The sequence below is a fragment of the Tubulanus polymorphus genome, chromosome 8, assembly GCF_964204645.1.
Source record: "Tubulanus polymorphus chromosome 8, tnTubPoly1.2, whole genome shotgun sequence".
Taxonomy (NCBI): domain Eukaryota; kingdom Metazoa; phylum Nemertea; class Palaeonemertea; order Tubulaniformes; family Tubulanidae; genus Tubulanus; species Tubulanus polymorphus.
In genome coordinates, this window is record NC_134032.1 from 8,291,450 (window position 1) to 8,306,836 (window position 15,387).

The following is a 15,387-nucleotide window of genomic DNA, read 5'->3' on the forward strand; positions in this document are numbered from 1 at the left end:
TGCTTAATCCGGAGTTTGGTCTAAACCGGACAATATTTGCAGTTCATTTGTTGTTCATTAATATACAAGAAAATGACGTTTAATCCGGATTTCGGGTAAACCGGATGAATATGTTGGTCCCAAATGATCCGAATTAAGCGGATTATACTTTAGGATTTGCCTTATATTATTTCTCATGTGGTAGGCTTAAAATCTAGTTGAAAGTTAACTAAAAATTAACAGAATTTTCCTTTCGATGCTCACACCGTTTAGTGGGATAGCAGCTGGTGGTCCTCATTGGGGGTTGATGATATATCCAGGAATGAAAGGTTGCCTCTCTTTAGTCTACCCTAACCTTTCCATTGTATTCAAGTCATTGAGGTAACTTTTCATACCTAGATACATCAAAAATCATCGTTGTGGTTCAGAGGGGTTGTTATTGTGTAATTTAATATCTAGTCATTAGAAAATTATTATAAAAAATATGTTATTGTGAAATATGAAATAAATTCTTATCGATATCAAAACACATTCTCGGTTGTTGTTGTCCGTGTAAAGGATTTTGAAGTTTAATTGTATCCAATGAAAGGACGATTAATAGAGCAAGCGACAATGGTTCTTGTCTCAGGCTTGTACTCTGAAATTACCATTACCTTTTGTATATGTAGTATCTAGGTCCAATAGCTAAATTTTGTCAAGACAACTTTCAGTTTCTGAATTTTGACCCCATTCTAGGAGGTCGCCTTCAAGGTCATGTCACTGAAACCCAGTTATAGCGCCTAGTTCTGTTGTTGGGTGGCGCACCATACTAAAATTGTACAGACGTTTCATTAAGATGGACCCACTAAGGAAGCTAACCACACGCACAGACCCGCAGGCATACACACAAACCAGGGTTGTATTTAGCAGGAGTTTGCCCCTCCCCAGAGATTTTGGTAAAGTGCCTTTTTTACAAATATTGCCTTTTTTGGGTTTCTCTGCCCCCTCAAATTAAAATGCTACGTTCAGCCCTGCATACTTCTATGAGAATAAGGGTGTCGGGGAAGCCTGAGAACAAAAAATTGATAACTCAAATCAATGATTTATTTACAATAATCTTTTATTCTTTCATTTGTTTGTAAAAACACAGAATCTCTAACAAAAATAACTAGGTCACATATACATGCCATGAAAATAACTAGGTCATATGTAGTACATATGCTATCGGCGCGAAGGCACATGATCTGGCATGCACATGTTAATGACATGTACTGATGATAAATACCGGTAGGTCATATCGAACACATACTCGGCGCATGAAATCTGAAATTGATTTACACGTACATCTGACATGTACATGTAGTTCTATCAGCGCATGACATGCACATGTATGTGCACACATAAGGACGGAGACATGATAAATACAGTATTTTCTCAGGTTTTTCTCGGACGTATTTTCCTTACAACAATTTCAAGCAGAAAATCAAGCAGATATGAAAATCCTCAACTCGAAAGTTGATATGAAGCCTTATAGATTTTTAAAGAAAAGCCCTAGATTTACAAGGCGCATAGATTTTACAGGGCAGAATCCCAACCTCACACCCGTCGCTTCCCTAGACACCACCCTACTCCCCATACCCCACCACGAGTGCCACCATACCCCCTTTCTATTCTCTATACCAGTCGCTTTAGTAAACTGTCAGAGATTTGAATTTTGAAACTTCTCCCACAAATTCTACCCAAAAAGGTAATTCACGTCTGGAGCATTTTCTATTTCGAGGGTTTGCATTAAATACACTGGAACCATGTTACAATGAACTGCTAGGGACCTGAAAATCTGTTTGTTACAACCGGTTGTTGTATTCAGTGTGAAATCGAATAAATCGTCCCACTTAGGACATAATTTGTTTTCAGCTGTAATAGCTGATAAATTGTTACTGGTATATCTGTCTGTATAACGAGCAGGAGCTGATCCAGAGCTCATCTTGTATGAGCACCCGATGAAAAGGGCACAATAATTATTAAAAGAGGCACTATCTACGAGTAACGATGTCTGGTGGCCCTCCCCCGCGAACATTTAAAAAAATAAAACCCTGCAGATGCAATTTCCAAGAATTTGAGCTCGTTTGAAACATGAAAAATATATGAGTAGCCTTTGGACGTCCTCGGGTTGTACCGAAATTTTTGACGGGAATGATTTTCGGGGCCAAGTGAAAATCTGGAGGGTAGCACGTGCCCCCAGGTGCTACCTCCTGGATCCACGCCTGACGAGGTTCCAGTGTATCTATGACATTTTCAAAAATAGTGAAATTTTAACGCCGGTTACTCACCACTGGCATCAGAATTAAAATTCAAACATACAAATTTGTCATTATGACAAACGCAAAGAGATGCTTTCAAAGTAAAATCAGTCGAACCCGCTAAATTCGCAATTGTTTCAGACTGACAAAATCTATAAAATAGACCTCTATGAAGCCTTAACACAGCGGAACCTCGTTATAACGAACTTGGCTTATAGCAGACTTCAATCAAATTATTGGTATACAACAAACAGATTCACCCCATGTCCACCAGCACCCCACACCTGCTTGCCGAAATAACACCTGGATCCTCCAGTTTCACCAAAAATTCAGATGCAAAATTTTGGTTTAATCACTATTGGTTGTTACTTCATGTTTCAATCAGGGGCTGCAGTTGCTCAAAGGTTGGTAAGAGTTAACCAGTGGATAGTTGGCATAGTGACAATTAGAACGTCATTGTTACTATGGTATTTATCCATCAGTTATCTTCAAACAACTATTGAGCAACTGACCACGGGACAAAAATTTGACCTTAAGCGTGTTAAGCTTTTCATAAAACCGGACCCTGAAATTAATCAGGGTTTCCAGTGGTAAGGCCAGGATAAAAAGAAGTACGAAAAAGGACTTTTTCGGCAATTTTAGACCCAAAAAGAGGGACTTTTTCACTCGGAAAGAGGTACTTTCCAGTAAAATAAGGGCCCATAAGGGAGCATTTTGACAATGCCTTTGCCGAAATACTAGTCGTGTAGACCAGTCATACATTTCAGGGTAATTCCATAACACTTTCCTGTATATTCAATATTACTGACAATTTAATTACCAGGTCCGAGTAATAAAATACTTCAACGGTTGAATTCACACCAAAATTGCGCGTGAAAATACATAAAAATTAGATTTGGAAGGACTTTTTTATCAAAAGGAAGGACTTAAGAGTCAAAAAGAAGAACAAAGATGATGTTTGTCCAAACTTTTTCCAAAAGAAGGGACAAAGGACTTGGAAGGACTGCTGGAAACCCTGTTAATATAGTTTCATACTGGTTAAGTTCTAATGAACAGGTTTTCTGTAAGTTCGTTGTAATAACGAAGTTCCGCTGTATTTAGAAAAAAAAAAGTTCATAATTTTTCCGGCCGCCTTTTGAGCACAATACGGCGGGTATCGAAAATTCATCGTGAATAGGGAGTTTACATAAAAATCGACGAAAGCGACAGTTTTCTCTCACGCCTCTAGACGTCGAGTACCATGCGTTTAACGCCGCATTCGCAGCAGAATTTGGCGTTCGTCACCGGGTAGCGCGTACCGCATTCGTGGCAGAATTTCGCCGCGCTGGCGATGCGCCCGTTCACTTTACTGTGGTAGTTGTTGTTCGTCGCGGCGGTAGAATGGTACTGGTCGTCGTGGTGACGGGTTCTGGCGCCTCGCCCACTGCTCGGAGGCGATGGTGTATAAGGACTTCCGGTTCTGAAAATAAAAGTTGTTTAAGAAAATTACAATTTCGACGAAAACTCCAGATATTTTCAACATTTTAAGAATTTTTTCAATAGACTTTACTCCATAATCATAATTTATCCAAATATTCATTTATGCAAAGTGTATGAAAATTCATACAGGTATCTAAATAAAAAATGTATTCATATGTATTTAAATAAACTACACGTGGCAGTGCACTATTGCAGAGAGTCTAATGATGTATCCAGGATATCAAAATTCCTATGAGTGAGGAACGACATCATGAGTCTCATGATGTCGTCACGTTCAAATCCCTGTGAAGGAGGAACACGACAGCCTCGTGATGCCATCAGGTTAAAATTCCTGTGAGGTAGGAACGTGACAGTGTCTTAAAGTTAAAATTCCTGTGAGGCAGGCATGTGACAGTTTCATAAAGTTCAAATCCCTGTGAAGGAGGAATGTGACATGATGCCATCAGGTTTTAATCCCTGCCAATTCAATGCGTAATAGCGTCTAGCAATGTCATGTTCTAATTCCTGCAGGGGAGGGTGTTCCAGTATCTAACAATCAAATAGTAAGGATAGGTGCATGGTATTATGACGAAAAATGTGTGTATGAAGTTAAAGCGAATAGTAGCAGGCTGTGGAAGGTGAGGAAAACGATAGGATAATAGAAGAAAGTGCGCGCAGCAGGGTCACTAAAGTGCTGAGACACAAAAAAAAACAGCAAATCATTTGTGAGAAATTTAGTACATAGGCTATGTATAACAACACGCAACACTCAGTGGAATGGTTAAAACTCACATAGAACTTCTATCACTGTTCAGCAGCAAGAAAAAAACATATCAAATCTACTAAAAATTCGAGTTAGACAGATGTGGATCTCACCGGGTGCTATGTGCATTTAACAGAGCATCGGGCAAAATCTGCAGCTCTTAGCAAGTTTACAGTTTCCAGCAAAAAAAGGTTATTCTGGCAATGGCAAGCACCAGAGAAAATATAGTTGTTTAAAGATGCTATTTAGGGCCATAACAGCGTCATATTTTCACAATTTTTGGACAAAATCATGCCCTTGGTTTGACAGAAGTTGTCTTTATATTAAAGGGTTCACTTTTGATTGTCTTACGGAGACCTGAAATAAGACCTCTCACGGATAGAGCCCTTGTTGAGGTCCATTTCATCAAAATTGGGTTTGGAAGTCATTCAGGGATCAGACTGATGAACTCAGGATTTTTTTCACACCCTTACAATTAGCTTTTCCCACAAGAAAATACCAGGACTTTTCAAATTTTTTTCACATTCCTTCACGAAAACACCAGCAGTTTTGAGTTACTTACCGATCATAAGCTGGACAGATAAAACTAAAATTTTCTTAAATTTGAACACAGCCAGTGCATAAATTCTGAGCTCCACAGTATTACACTTAAGCATAAAAAGATGAAAATACTAATGCAGTTATTTTCTTAAATTTTTCACATTTTGATGATTTTTTCAGTTTTTCGTACAATTCTTTAAGCAGACATTCATTTTCACAATCAATTCATTCATTTACATCAATCTGACCCCTGGTTTGGTTTGTGGAAGCAGCAGCAGCACAGTGGTAGCACGGGTTATAAGATCTCTAAGGCGCGCTTGAAAATTTAAAAAAAACTAGTTCGAAATCCTAATTTATACTCACAAGATAATCTAAAATCTGCGATTTCCACCTTTTCTATATTACGTAGAGGAACAATGATTTAAGCGACTGAAAAACCCACACCCTCCCCGACCCAAACACCCTATAGGCCTACAGTGGAACCTCGTTCATACGAATCTTGAGAGCAAACGTGAAATTGTCGTATTCAACGGGTTTCGTATTATCCAAATCTTGAATGATATATGTTAGCTGGGACATGCGGAACGGGTTTCGTCTTCAACAGAATATCAACGAGGTTCAACTGTACATGGTACAGAGGGTAGGGGGGAACTGGGACACCGTTAAATTTGGAGAAAAAAATTCTTCTGATTTGAATTTTTTTTTTAAGGAGAACTTTTAACTACTACAGCCTATTTTAGACAAAATTTTGAAGTACTTTTTCAATATCAATTGAAACATGATATTGGTTAATTCTATTGATGAAAAATCAACTGGTTCCGCAGTTCTAATTTGAGTTGAAGAGTTATCTTAAAATGAGTTCAATTTCTATCACATGGATAAATCAAATTTTCGAACATAAACTCAGGGCTCAGTTTCATGAAGGATGAACTCCTAAACCAATTTAAGATAAACTTGAAATATTGACGAAACTCGATAATGAGATCAAACTTTTTTGTGAAACTGAACCCTGCTGATCTTGAACTGTGAAACAAAGTGGACCCATTCGCTTTTCAAAATTAAGTCCCAACTTCAGAATCCCAGAAGCAATTCTACAGCCGCGTCACACAAGCATTTTTGGTCCGGGCCATATTGGTCAGCAAAAACTGTTCACACGGGGGCCAAACCAAACCAAATATGTCCAACCAAGCCCAAGCCAAACTTAAGCACGGGTCATATTATTGCCAGTGAATTGCAACTGGTTCCAGAAGTGACTCACTCCGCTTTGTTTATGCATTGTTTAGTACTGAGTGAGTGGTTTCCGTGTCTCATTAGGCACGGGTCAAATTTTACTCGGGCCTGATCCCTGCCAAATCAGCCATCAATCAATGGGGATTATAAAGCAAATGCATCATTTTCAATCACTTCGGCGATTTGGGTACAAAATGGTTAGATAGTGTTATATGTGACAGGTGCGTCGTACCTAGCTGGTGATAGATGAGGCAATGAATCGCTTGAATTATACCTATTACTCCCCATTCCCGCACCGCTGCCACCATACATGTCCTTCTTGGCCGCTTCGTAGACCTGGGGATTGCGACCGGTTCTCATCGGTCGTCCATAGCTGTCCGTCTGTCGAGAGAATAGATACATCGACATGTCTTAAACCTTGGAAAATCGAAACGCTAAAATATTATCATTGATAGTCTCAATACACCGAAATGTTTTAGAAAATGAAGCTCATATTGTTATCCTTTCTGTGGATTTTAGGGTGCTAAAAGTCAATTAGAGTCTTAAAACATTGATAGTCTCAAAACATTGAAATATTTTACTCGAATTAGAAAATAAAGCTTATATTGTTACCGCTTCTATGGATTTTAGAGCGTTGAGAGTCAATGAGAGTCTTAATACATAGTCTTAAAACGTTGATAATCTCAAAACATTGAAAGCCCTAAATCTTTGAGAGTTTTGTGGTTTAATACATTAAACATTGAACGTCTTGAAACATCACGAGTCTCTAAACATTAAGTCATAAAACATTGAGAGTGATAGTCTAAAAACATTACACGTCATAAAACATGAAGTCATAAAAGAATAGAGTCTTAAAGGCTGTCTATAAGGCTATAAAGTGGCTGTGAAGCAACAATTAAGCCATCAATTGAAAATTTGATGACAATATCCAAGGCCTCCAAGTTTTGCCTCTTTTTTTATGTAGCTTGCACTGGATTTAACACTTACAGCCATCGTTCCGGTGCTTGTTGATTTTTTCATGTTTTTACTGCCATATCCACCTGGCCCGTACGCGCCACCGCCCGCGCCAAAACCTCCTGAAATGTTCAACAACCCTGATGTTATTCATGGTACTTTTAAAAACCTGGGCCCGGTTTCATAGACTGAGTATCGAAGTTATCCCTAGGGATAACTCCTAAATCTGGGTAACAACCACCATAGTAACAATGGAAACCATGGTTAAACTGACGAATTTCAAAATATTCCCAGGCATTATTTTTCTTCCACATCTATTAAACCCAACCCAGATGTTTACAGTGATGTCAAAAAATTTAACTAAAAAGGTTAAGAAAATTAAAAATGAATGCTGCAGTAGGACTAGTGACTAGCATACTGAGAACTAGTAAAGTAAAATAAGCGCATGGGTGTCACCAGAGTTTTTTGATGGGGGTCGGATTTCCTAAGAACGCGACTCCATATGCGCACCAAGATGATCCTCCAGCAGACCCAGCTTGCAGACCCTACCCCAAAGAAATTTGAAACTTTGGTGTCGCAGAAACACATTTTCTAAGCTTTTACCATGGAATTATGACATACATTGTCAGATGCATAGCAACTTGGAACTTCGATTTCAAAAAGGGTCGGTATTCGCATCTGCGCCTCCGCCCAGCTGGTGACGCCTATGGGTTCCCCTGTGTAGTTTACCTGCTGGTGAGGAAGTCTGTCCGTGTTTCTGACTAGAAGCTGATCTGACTGACCCAGCTGACCTTACTGCACTACCTACACACGCATAGAACGGCAGAAGAAATGAAATAACGAAGCAAAGCTGAGAAAATAACCACATAAAGAGCCGGTTTTATGAACCAGATTTAACTTCGATACTGTTTTATAATTCATGACTACGTTCAAACCGGTTTATAAAACACCAAGCCTTAAGAGGTTATTAATTACTAGTATTATTGAAGCAGATAGCATCAATTGCTAAGTAATTGAATAAATAGGAACTAAAAGAGTCTAAAAATATTTACACTGTACATGTATTGAGAACATTTACATGTTTTGATCAATATGTACGTATGCATATTACGGTACAGAACAGTTCAAGAAATCTTGGGCAATGAAATAGACCGCTCATTGAAGGGTTTGCGGCCAGGGTCTGTGTGTTGGCACGAGTTTCAGCCGGCCGCAATCATGCCCTGTCAAGTGAGGATGGTTCATTCACTGAGCATCATGCACGTACGCGTACAGAACAGTACAAGTGATAAACATGTAAATGTGAGAAATTTACATGTACAGGAACCTGTGCATATACGGAACAACATATGCGTAAGTTACAGAATAACATGTAAAAAATAACATGTTAATGTACACTGTACAAGTTTATGTTCAGAATAATGTGTACATACTTGTACAGCACAGTACATGTTTAACTACAGTAATTTAATAAGTGAAGATTTAGTACTGACCAGTTCGTCCAGCAGGCGGAGGCCGAGAACCGTTTGGACTGGTGTCCTGTGTTTTTTTACTCGGTAACGGAGCTTTGTACTGAAAATGAAAATAGACGAAATTGCTGGTTGAAAAATTCGCTCCCTTCTCTCTATTTCTGCTCCCCTTTTGCATTGCCTCCGCTCTCTTGACCCCCTGTCGACGTGATTTACCTTTTTGCGCGCGTCGAATTTAGCCTTCTCGTTCGCGTTGACGACCGGACGTTTGGATAATCGTTCGCTTTGTTCCTTGCAGAACGTGATGTGTCGCTCGGCAGCAGTTTCGTTAAACCGTCGATTACAATACATACACTGCACATAATCTGTGCATGAAAGAAAAATATAGAAATAAATAACCTCATAGGGAGATTAACAAGTGATGTAGTATGGGGATTTATTGAGGTGGCCTTCTTCTCTAAAATGGTTATAATCACCAAATCAACTAGATCATGGTGTATGGGGATGTATGGAGGTACCTGTATTCATATTTTCAGGAAATGCTTATCGGAATGATTGGTTTCCAGGGGTACTAGGTTGATAAATTCTAAAAATCTCAGTCTTAGGGGGTACAATAATTTGAGGGTGTCATAGGGGATCTTTATGTGGAGCAAGGTGATTATGTCGGGAGGCAGATCTGGAAGGGCCGATAATGGTAATTGATGATGTCATATTGGGATTTATGGAGGCAGTCATCTTGTTTGGTTAGTATCTAAGGGAGTTATTTGATGATGTCATACGGGGAAATCTTTTCTAGAAGTAGTACTAATAGTAGTGAAAGTAATCAAATTTCTATTATCACGATGTTCAACTGGGCTTTCCATTTAATTGGTATTATTACCCCAGGTTATCTTACTCTAACCATGTATCAGTCATCTCTCCCTGAGGAGAAGTAACATCCGAGCAGCTACTAGACGCTCAGGAGTCTTCTATCAGGCCAGATACCCACTTACTCCTGGGTCAAGAGAGGCAATGAGGATAAGTGCCTTGCTGAAGGAGACTACGGTGGTTCGAACACATGACCTGGATTCCCAGAGTCGAACGCTCAAACTACTAGCCCACACCGTTCTACATATCTATAGGGGTAAACTGATGATGATGTCAAAGGGGGATTTATGGAGGTGCAGTCATCATGTTTTTAGGAAGTGTCTATAGGGCTAATTCGATTGTGGATTTATGATCGAAGAAGTGAGTAGTAATGAACTAACCTGGATTGATGGATGGTTTAGGAGGGGGTGGAAGCGGAGCCCCGGTTTTTAAGGCGATGTCGACGCCCTTCGCCGACCTGATCGCGTTTATAAAATCTTCGTGTTTGGCCCGCCAGTTATTCTTGGAGGGCGCTTCACGCTGAAATATAAACCAGCCACCCCTCAAAAATGTGAAAGTAAAAAGAAAAAATCTACCGAAAATCCTTCATTCCCGGATCCTTTCAAGGCTTGGTTTCACGAAAAAAGTAGTCAAATATTTATAAGAAATAAGATAACATCGGATACACGCTGAAAATACCGGGAAAGCTTGGTTATGACTGGTCATGATTGAATCCAAATATCGAGCCTCGAAAAATAAATTACACGATTCACTTTTCTACTCTCAGTGTTTAAGAATACCGGTAGTTTTCATCGATCACAGAAAAGATGATTCAATTTCAATTGAAAAATAGTCTATATTTCATCTTAAAGAGATTGAAGTGCAAAAACTGGAGTTACAACAACTAGCGACATCAGGTGGACAGGCACTTGCAACAAGTGGAACCCTATATTGTCACAGAAGTTGATATCCTACTGCCATAATTACAGCAACATCGAAGGTTCCATTTATTGCTCGAAATAGGAAATACTGAATGCGCGAAGTACGTGACCAAAACAGGTTGAACTTTTTTTCATGAAACCAAGGCCCTTGAAGGGTAAAAATGAGAAAAAATACTAATTCGATCGTAATACGAGGCATGCATGTTTCGGTCATCCAAGTTGGTGTGTGTCTAAAGCCTAGCGTACATCGACATTGCAATTGGAGACGACTAGTTGCCGGGCAGTTTTCGGCGCATAAAAGTAACTGGCTAGATACCATCAGTTGCTTGAATTTTGTCGATGTGAGCGAGCTTACGACTGGTAAGCTACGATCTATCTCCAGTTCGAACCAGTTGCCCATGTTCTACTTTTGAGCAACTACTCAGTTACTATCATATCCGTAGATGTCTATTCAATTATCAATTAAATTAAAATTCATTCAGATAGCACATCTCAGTTGCGGTCGATGTCCGCGCTGTGGATCTCAACGATCGCCACGCGCCACGCAGTTGCAACTGACTGGTTGTAAATAGATTTTCGATCTGCGCGGGGTAATCGCTCAATAGCAAATAGTTGTCACCAGTTGCTTCGTCGATGTACGCTAGGCTTAAAACGGACCCGTCAAAGAACATATTTCACATCAGATTTAAACAAAATGACACCGGACTTAAATAAAGCCACGATGGAAAGATTTTTTCCATAAAAAGGCCAGATCCCCTGATAAAATCGTATACATGCATCAAGTAGGGTCAGATCTAGACCAGGTCTACCCTCTCAACAATCGACGTTCCAAAAGATCAGTTTTACCTCTTTCTGAAATACATAAACCATGTCAAAAGTACAGAATGCATTTCTTTTTAATCAAAATTTCCTTCAATTCTAATTTTTCACAATTTTTCTAAGTTCCTGCTTATATGAATTAGAATCACAGCACAAAATAGCTAAATAATTGTTAGGTCAATCAGTTGTTAGGTAAAAATCTTAGGTTTCATTTAATAAGACACCTCCAGAAAGCCAAATCCTCTTTAGATGACGGCAGCTTTCTTCTCACACATTCTCGGGCGACTAGGAGTTTACTCATAGTTGTGGTTCTATCATCGTTGCTACTAGAGTATGCTCATAGCTGATCCTTCATGTTCACTTAGATATTTGCACTTGGGCGCATGGGAATGACGCTGTTCCTAATACGGGATATTGACAAATTCAAGTTCTTGAATTACTCGTTTGATGGCGCTAGTCAGAACCGGAAATTGGAACCTAAATCCGCCATGTTCTAGTTTATTTGCAATAAAAATCTCTCGCCTCAAGTTTTCAATCAGCGATATTTTACGTACTATATATCGCCACGCATAATCCTTTAAATATGATATCTTACCGTTACGTTGGATATCATAAAACCTCACTGCAAAGGCTAGAAATCACTATAAATGTCCTAAAATTATCAAAAAACATTTTGCAACTGCTGACGATGCGGACTGATTGCCAGGTGTCACATGGTGGCAGCACTTGACAGCCCAATTTTGATTGTTAGTTCGAGTCCTGGTACTTTTCATATTTTTATTATGAATCTACGAGTTTAGTCCTTCTAAAATCAATTTTATTTCATAATATTATTTTATATTTATCAGTGTAGCCTGCAATAAATAAACCTTCAGAATCTTGAACTCAGCAACAAAACGATGACATCCGGCACCAGTCATTACTTCCGTTAGCTGCTTCGAGCGTCATCGCTAAATTTGTTATTTTTGGTAGTTTTTTACATTTCTAGTCATTTTTAGCGTTCGAAGTGAGGTTTTATCGAATTCAACACATTGTCAGGATATCATATTTAAAGGATTATGCGTGCCTATGTATAGTAAGTAAAATATTGCTTACTAAAAACTTGAAGCGAGATATTTTTATTGCAAATGAACTAGAACATGGCGGATTTAGGTTCCAATTTCCAGTTCTGACTAGCGCCATCAAATTCAATGTAGTTCAAGTAATTCAAGAACTTGAATTTGTCGATATCCCGTATTGGCTGGCATCGTAACAAACTCTGCTTTATCTCGTTCGTAAATATCGAGCTAAGGCTGACTATTTAACAGCTTCAGTGCCAGCTACGCGTACACCCATACTGGCAATTGGGAGCAGCTTTGTATTATTACTGTGGCAGCAAATGTGTTAAGCATGAAAATTTACCGGGTACTAACTTTCCGTGAAACCACTGCAGAAATATTCTGGTGACAATTTGATGACGTCGTAGGGGGATTTATGAAATTGACAGCAATCATCTTTTCAAGGGGGTTTATAGGGGTAATTAGAATTATTCTGGTTGCACTTTGAGATGATTTCATTGGGGGATTCATGAAATTGAAGGCAGTCATCTTTTCAAGGGGGGTTTATAGGGGTAATTCGATGCTGTCATACGGGGATTTATGACAGCGGCTACATTTTCAAGATTAATTCGGCGATGTCATAGGGGGGATGAATGGAGGCAGCCATCTTTTCTGGAAGTGTCTTAATGATTAATTAGAGAGACTTAAGGAGGCAGCCATATTTTCTAGAAGTGTCTACAGAGATCACGATTTTATGATGTCATAGGGGGACACAATATTTGTAACTTACCTTGATAGGTTTCCCGGAATGGTTTACTTTACTGATTGGTATATCTGTACCCTGTGAGCGCTGTTTGCCCGAATCGAACACTTTTCGTTTTTTCGCCTGAGATTTCGCGCATATAGGTTCATGTCGGCGCTAGAGGAAAAACAATGGGAATTTTCTTTTAGATTAAAAACTAACGCTTCCACAGTTCAGCGAAATTAGTTATTTTAGACTCCGTTCAAGTCGGATCTTTTCAGACAATATTTGTCCAACTTGGGAGGGATATCTGAGGGACTGGTATTTTGAGTAGACAAACTTATTTTGAAAAATGAAAATTTGTCTGACTTGAATGATTACTCCGCTCAAGTCGGATCGCTAGACTGCAGTGATATCTGAATTGGATGTACAGTAGAATCTGGTAAATTCGGATTGTTCGACTCAAGAGTGTTGTCCGAGCTAGAGGTTATATAAGACTCCGCTCAAGTCTTGGCCTTTTGACTTGAGAGTGACGTCTGAGTGTGATGGTACGGCAGACTCCTACGCTTAAGTTGGATCTTTTTTGAACACCATGGCAATTTTTCAGATTGGAGAATTTCATTGAATCCATAAATAGAGAGTAGGAAAATTATTCTATCATTCGAGCACTCAGAGTTGACTGTCGGCCTACTTCCAATGGGTCCCAAGTTCAGATCAAACTGACATCGAACACCTATTGTCGACCTTGGTTGATAAGTTATAGGAATAACATTAAGATGTTTCTGATTGCTTTTTTTGATTTAAGCTTGCAATGAAACAATTCGTTTGGTCATCAAAATCGTGCCATGGCATACAGTACTTACTAATGCATCAGGGAAAAATGACCGGCCACAAATTCCGCAAGGTACGGTGACTGCTGCAGATCCACCTCCTACATAGAAATACAGAAAAAAGTTTTAAAAAAATAAATGTACATACACAGGGCACCTTCTCCACTCTCAAATGAATGTGGTGTGTAAAGTAAGTTTAACATTGATTGTCTATCTAGTTAGTATAATATAGGGCCAGTGATTGTGTGAGTGTCATTTGACATTTCACAGTGGATGTTTTACCGTATACGGCAGCGTGTTTATTTCCGCTATTTTACCGTACATCGTCGCTGATTGGCTGATTTACGCCGCGCATGCGCACAGAGGTGCGCGACTTAGAAAATTTGAGGAAATTGTGGTGAACAGAGTTAGAGAAAATAGAGCGGATAGAGCGAGACTCGAACCCGATCCAGTAAATTGCCAGCGCAGCATCATCCCACCGAGCTCGCTGAAAACCACCCGAATGTCTTAACTAGGCCTATCTATAGTTCCTCAACTTACCCTAATCCTATCCCTATAGTAAAACGGACCCTAATCCTAGCCTAACCCTCTGGGTCATTAGACCCTAAACCCATCGGAACCCTAAACCTAAACCTACAGGGGCTTAACTAATAAAAGTAACAATAAAATCATGTTAGGCCTATTGGGTTTAGGCACAGGGGCTTGTCACAATTTGATGGAGGATGGATGGATGATACCATCCCTGCACCGCAGTCAGTATTCCAGGGAAAATCATCCATCCTCCACTCCATCAAATTGTGCCAAGCCCCTGTGCCTAAACCCAATAAAATGATTTTATTATTACTTTATTAGTTAATACCATAATATATAGTAATGATGTACGGTAAAATAGCGAAAGTTAACACTAACAGTTCGCCGTACGGTTAAATATCAACTTCGGGTAAAAGTGCAGATCCGCACCTCTCGTGATTGACGCAATCTACTAAATATAACAGAAGTCAGAATCCAGGCTAAAATCTTTCTAGTGAAGATTTAAAATTAACCAATGACAATCGTACTGAATTGCTGATGACATTTTGAATCTGAAACAATGATATTTAATGTAATTGATTGAACCGTTTACGCGGAGAGGTGCGGATCTGCACTTTTACCCAATTTCGTCTTCTTCGTTGACGACATTTTTGTCATTTTTTAAGTCACCCTATAAGAAATTGAAGACAAAAGTGACCCCGCCCACACAATGTCACAAAGTTCTTTTGATCCTGTCCAGTCTCTATTTATTCAGGCCTAAAAGACTAAGTAAACGGGTGAAAGATATCGGCATGATGATACGCGATCTGAAATGAAAACAGTATAAAAACACCAACCATCATCGTCGTAGTCCGCCATGTTGTTTAACCTGTTTGCAGTAGCAACGACTCTGATCGAGGGTTCAAGTCCCGACACGACACAGCTTCAGACTGAGTCCCATTCCGCGTTTTATCAACAATATACACGTTTGAA

General features: G+C 39.3%; 1 protein-coding gene across 4 annotated transcripts; it reads right to left on the minus strand.

Moving 5' to 3' along the window:
* Positions 1 to 1,099: 1,099 nt before the first annotated feature.
* Positions 1,100 to 15,312, minus strand: LOC141909777 (zinc finger C2HC domain-containing protein 1B-like). 4 transcript variants are annotated; one of them, XM_074800387.1, is made up of 11 exons: positions 15,252 to 15,312; positions 13,918 to 13,985; positions 13,103 to 13,231; positions 9,917 to 10,055; positions 8,886 to 9,034; positions 8,694 to 8,772; positions 7,933 to 8,007; positions 7,237 to 7,325; positions 6,482 to 6,630; positions 5,383 to 5,415; positions 3,607 to 3,717 (listed from the first exon to the last, which is right to left on the minus strand). In XM_074800387.1, the coding sequence occupies exons 1-10, from the start codon at positions 15,271 to 15,273 to the stop codon at positions 5,391 to 5,393; spliced, it is 924 nt and encodes a 307-aa protein (XP_074656488.1). In that variant the 5' UTR covers positions 15,274 to 15,312; the 3' UTR covers positions 3,607 to 3,717; positions 5,383 to 5,390. The 4 variants fall into 4 exon arrangements, with proteins under 4 accessions (XP_074656486.1, XP_074656485.1, XP_074656487.1 ...); XM_074800385.1 differs by lacking the exon at positions 5,383 to 5,415 and having other exon boundaries at positions 1,100 to 3,717; positions 6,524 to 6,630; XM_074800384.1 differs by lacking the exon at positions 5,383 to 5,415 and having other exon boundaries at positions 1,100 to 3,717.
* Positions 15,313 to 15,387: the final 75 nt, after the last annotated feature.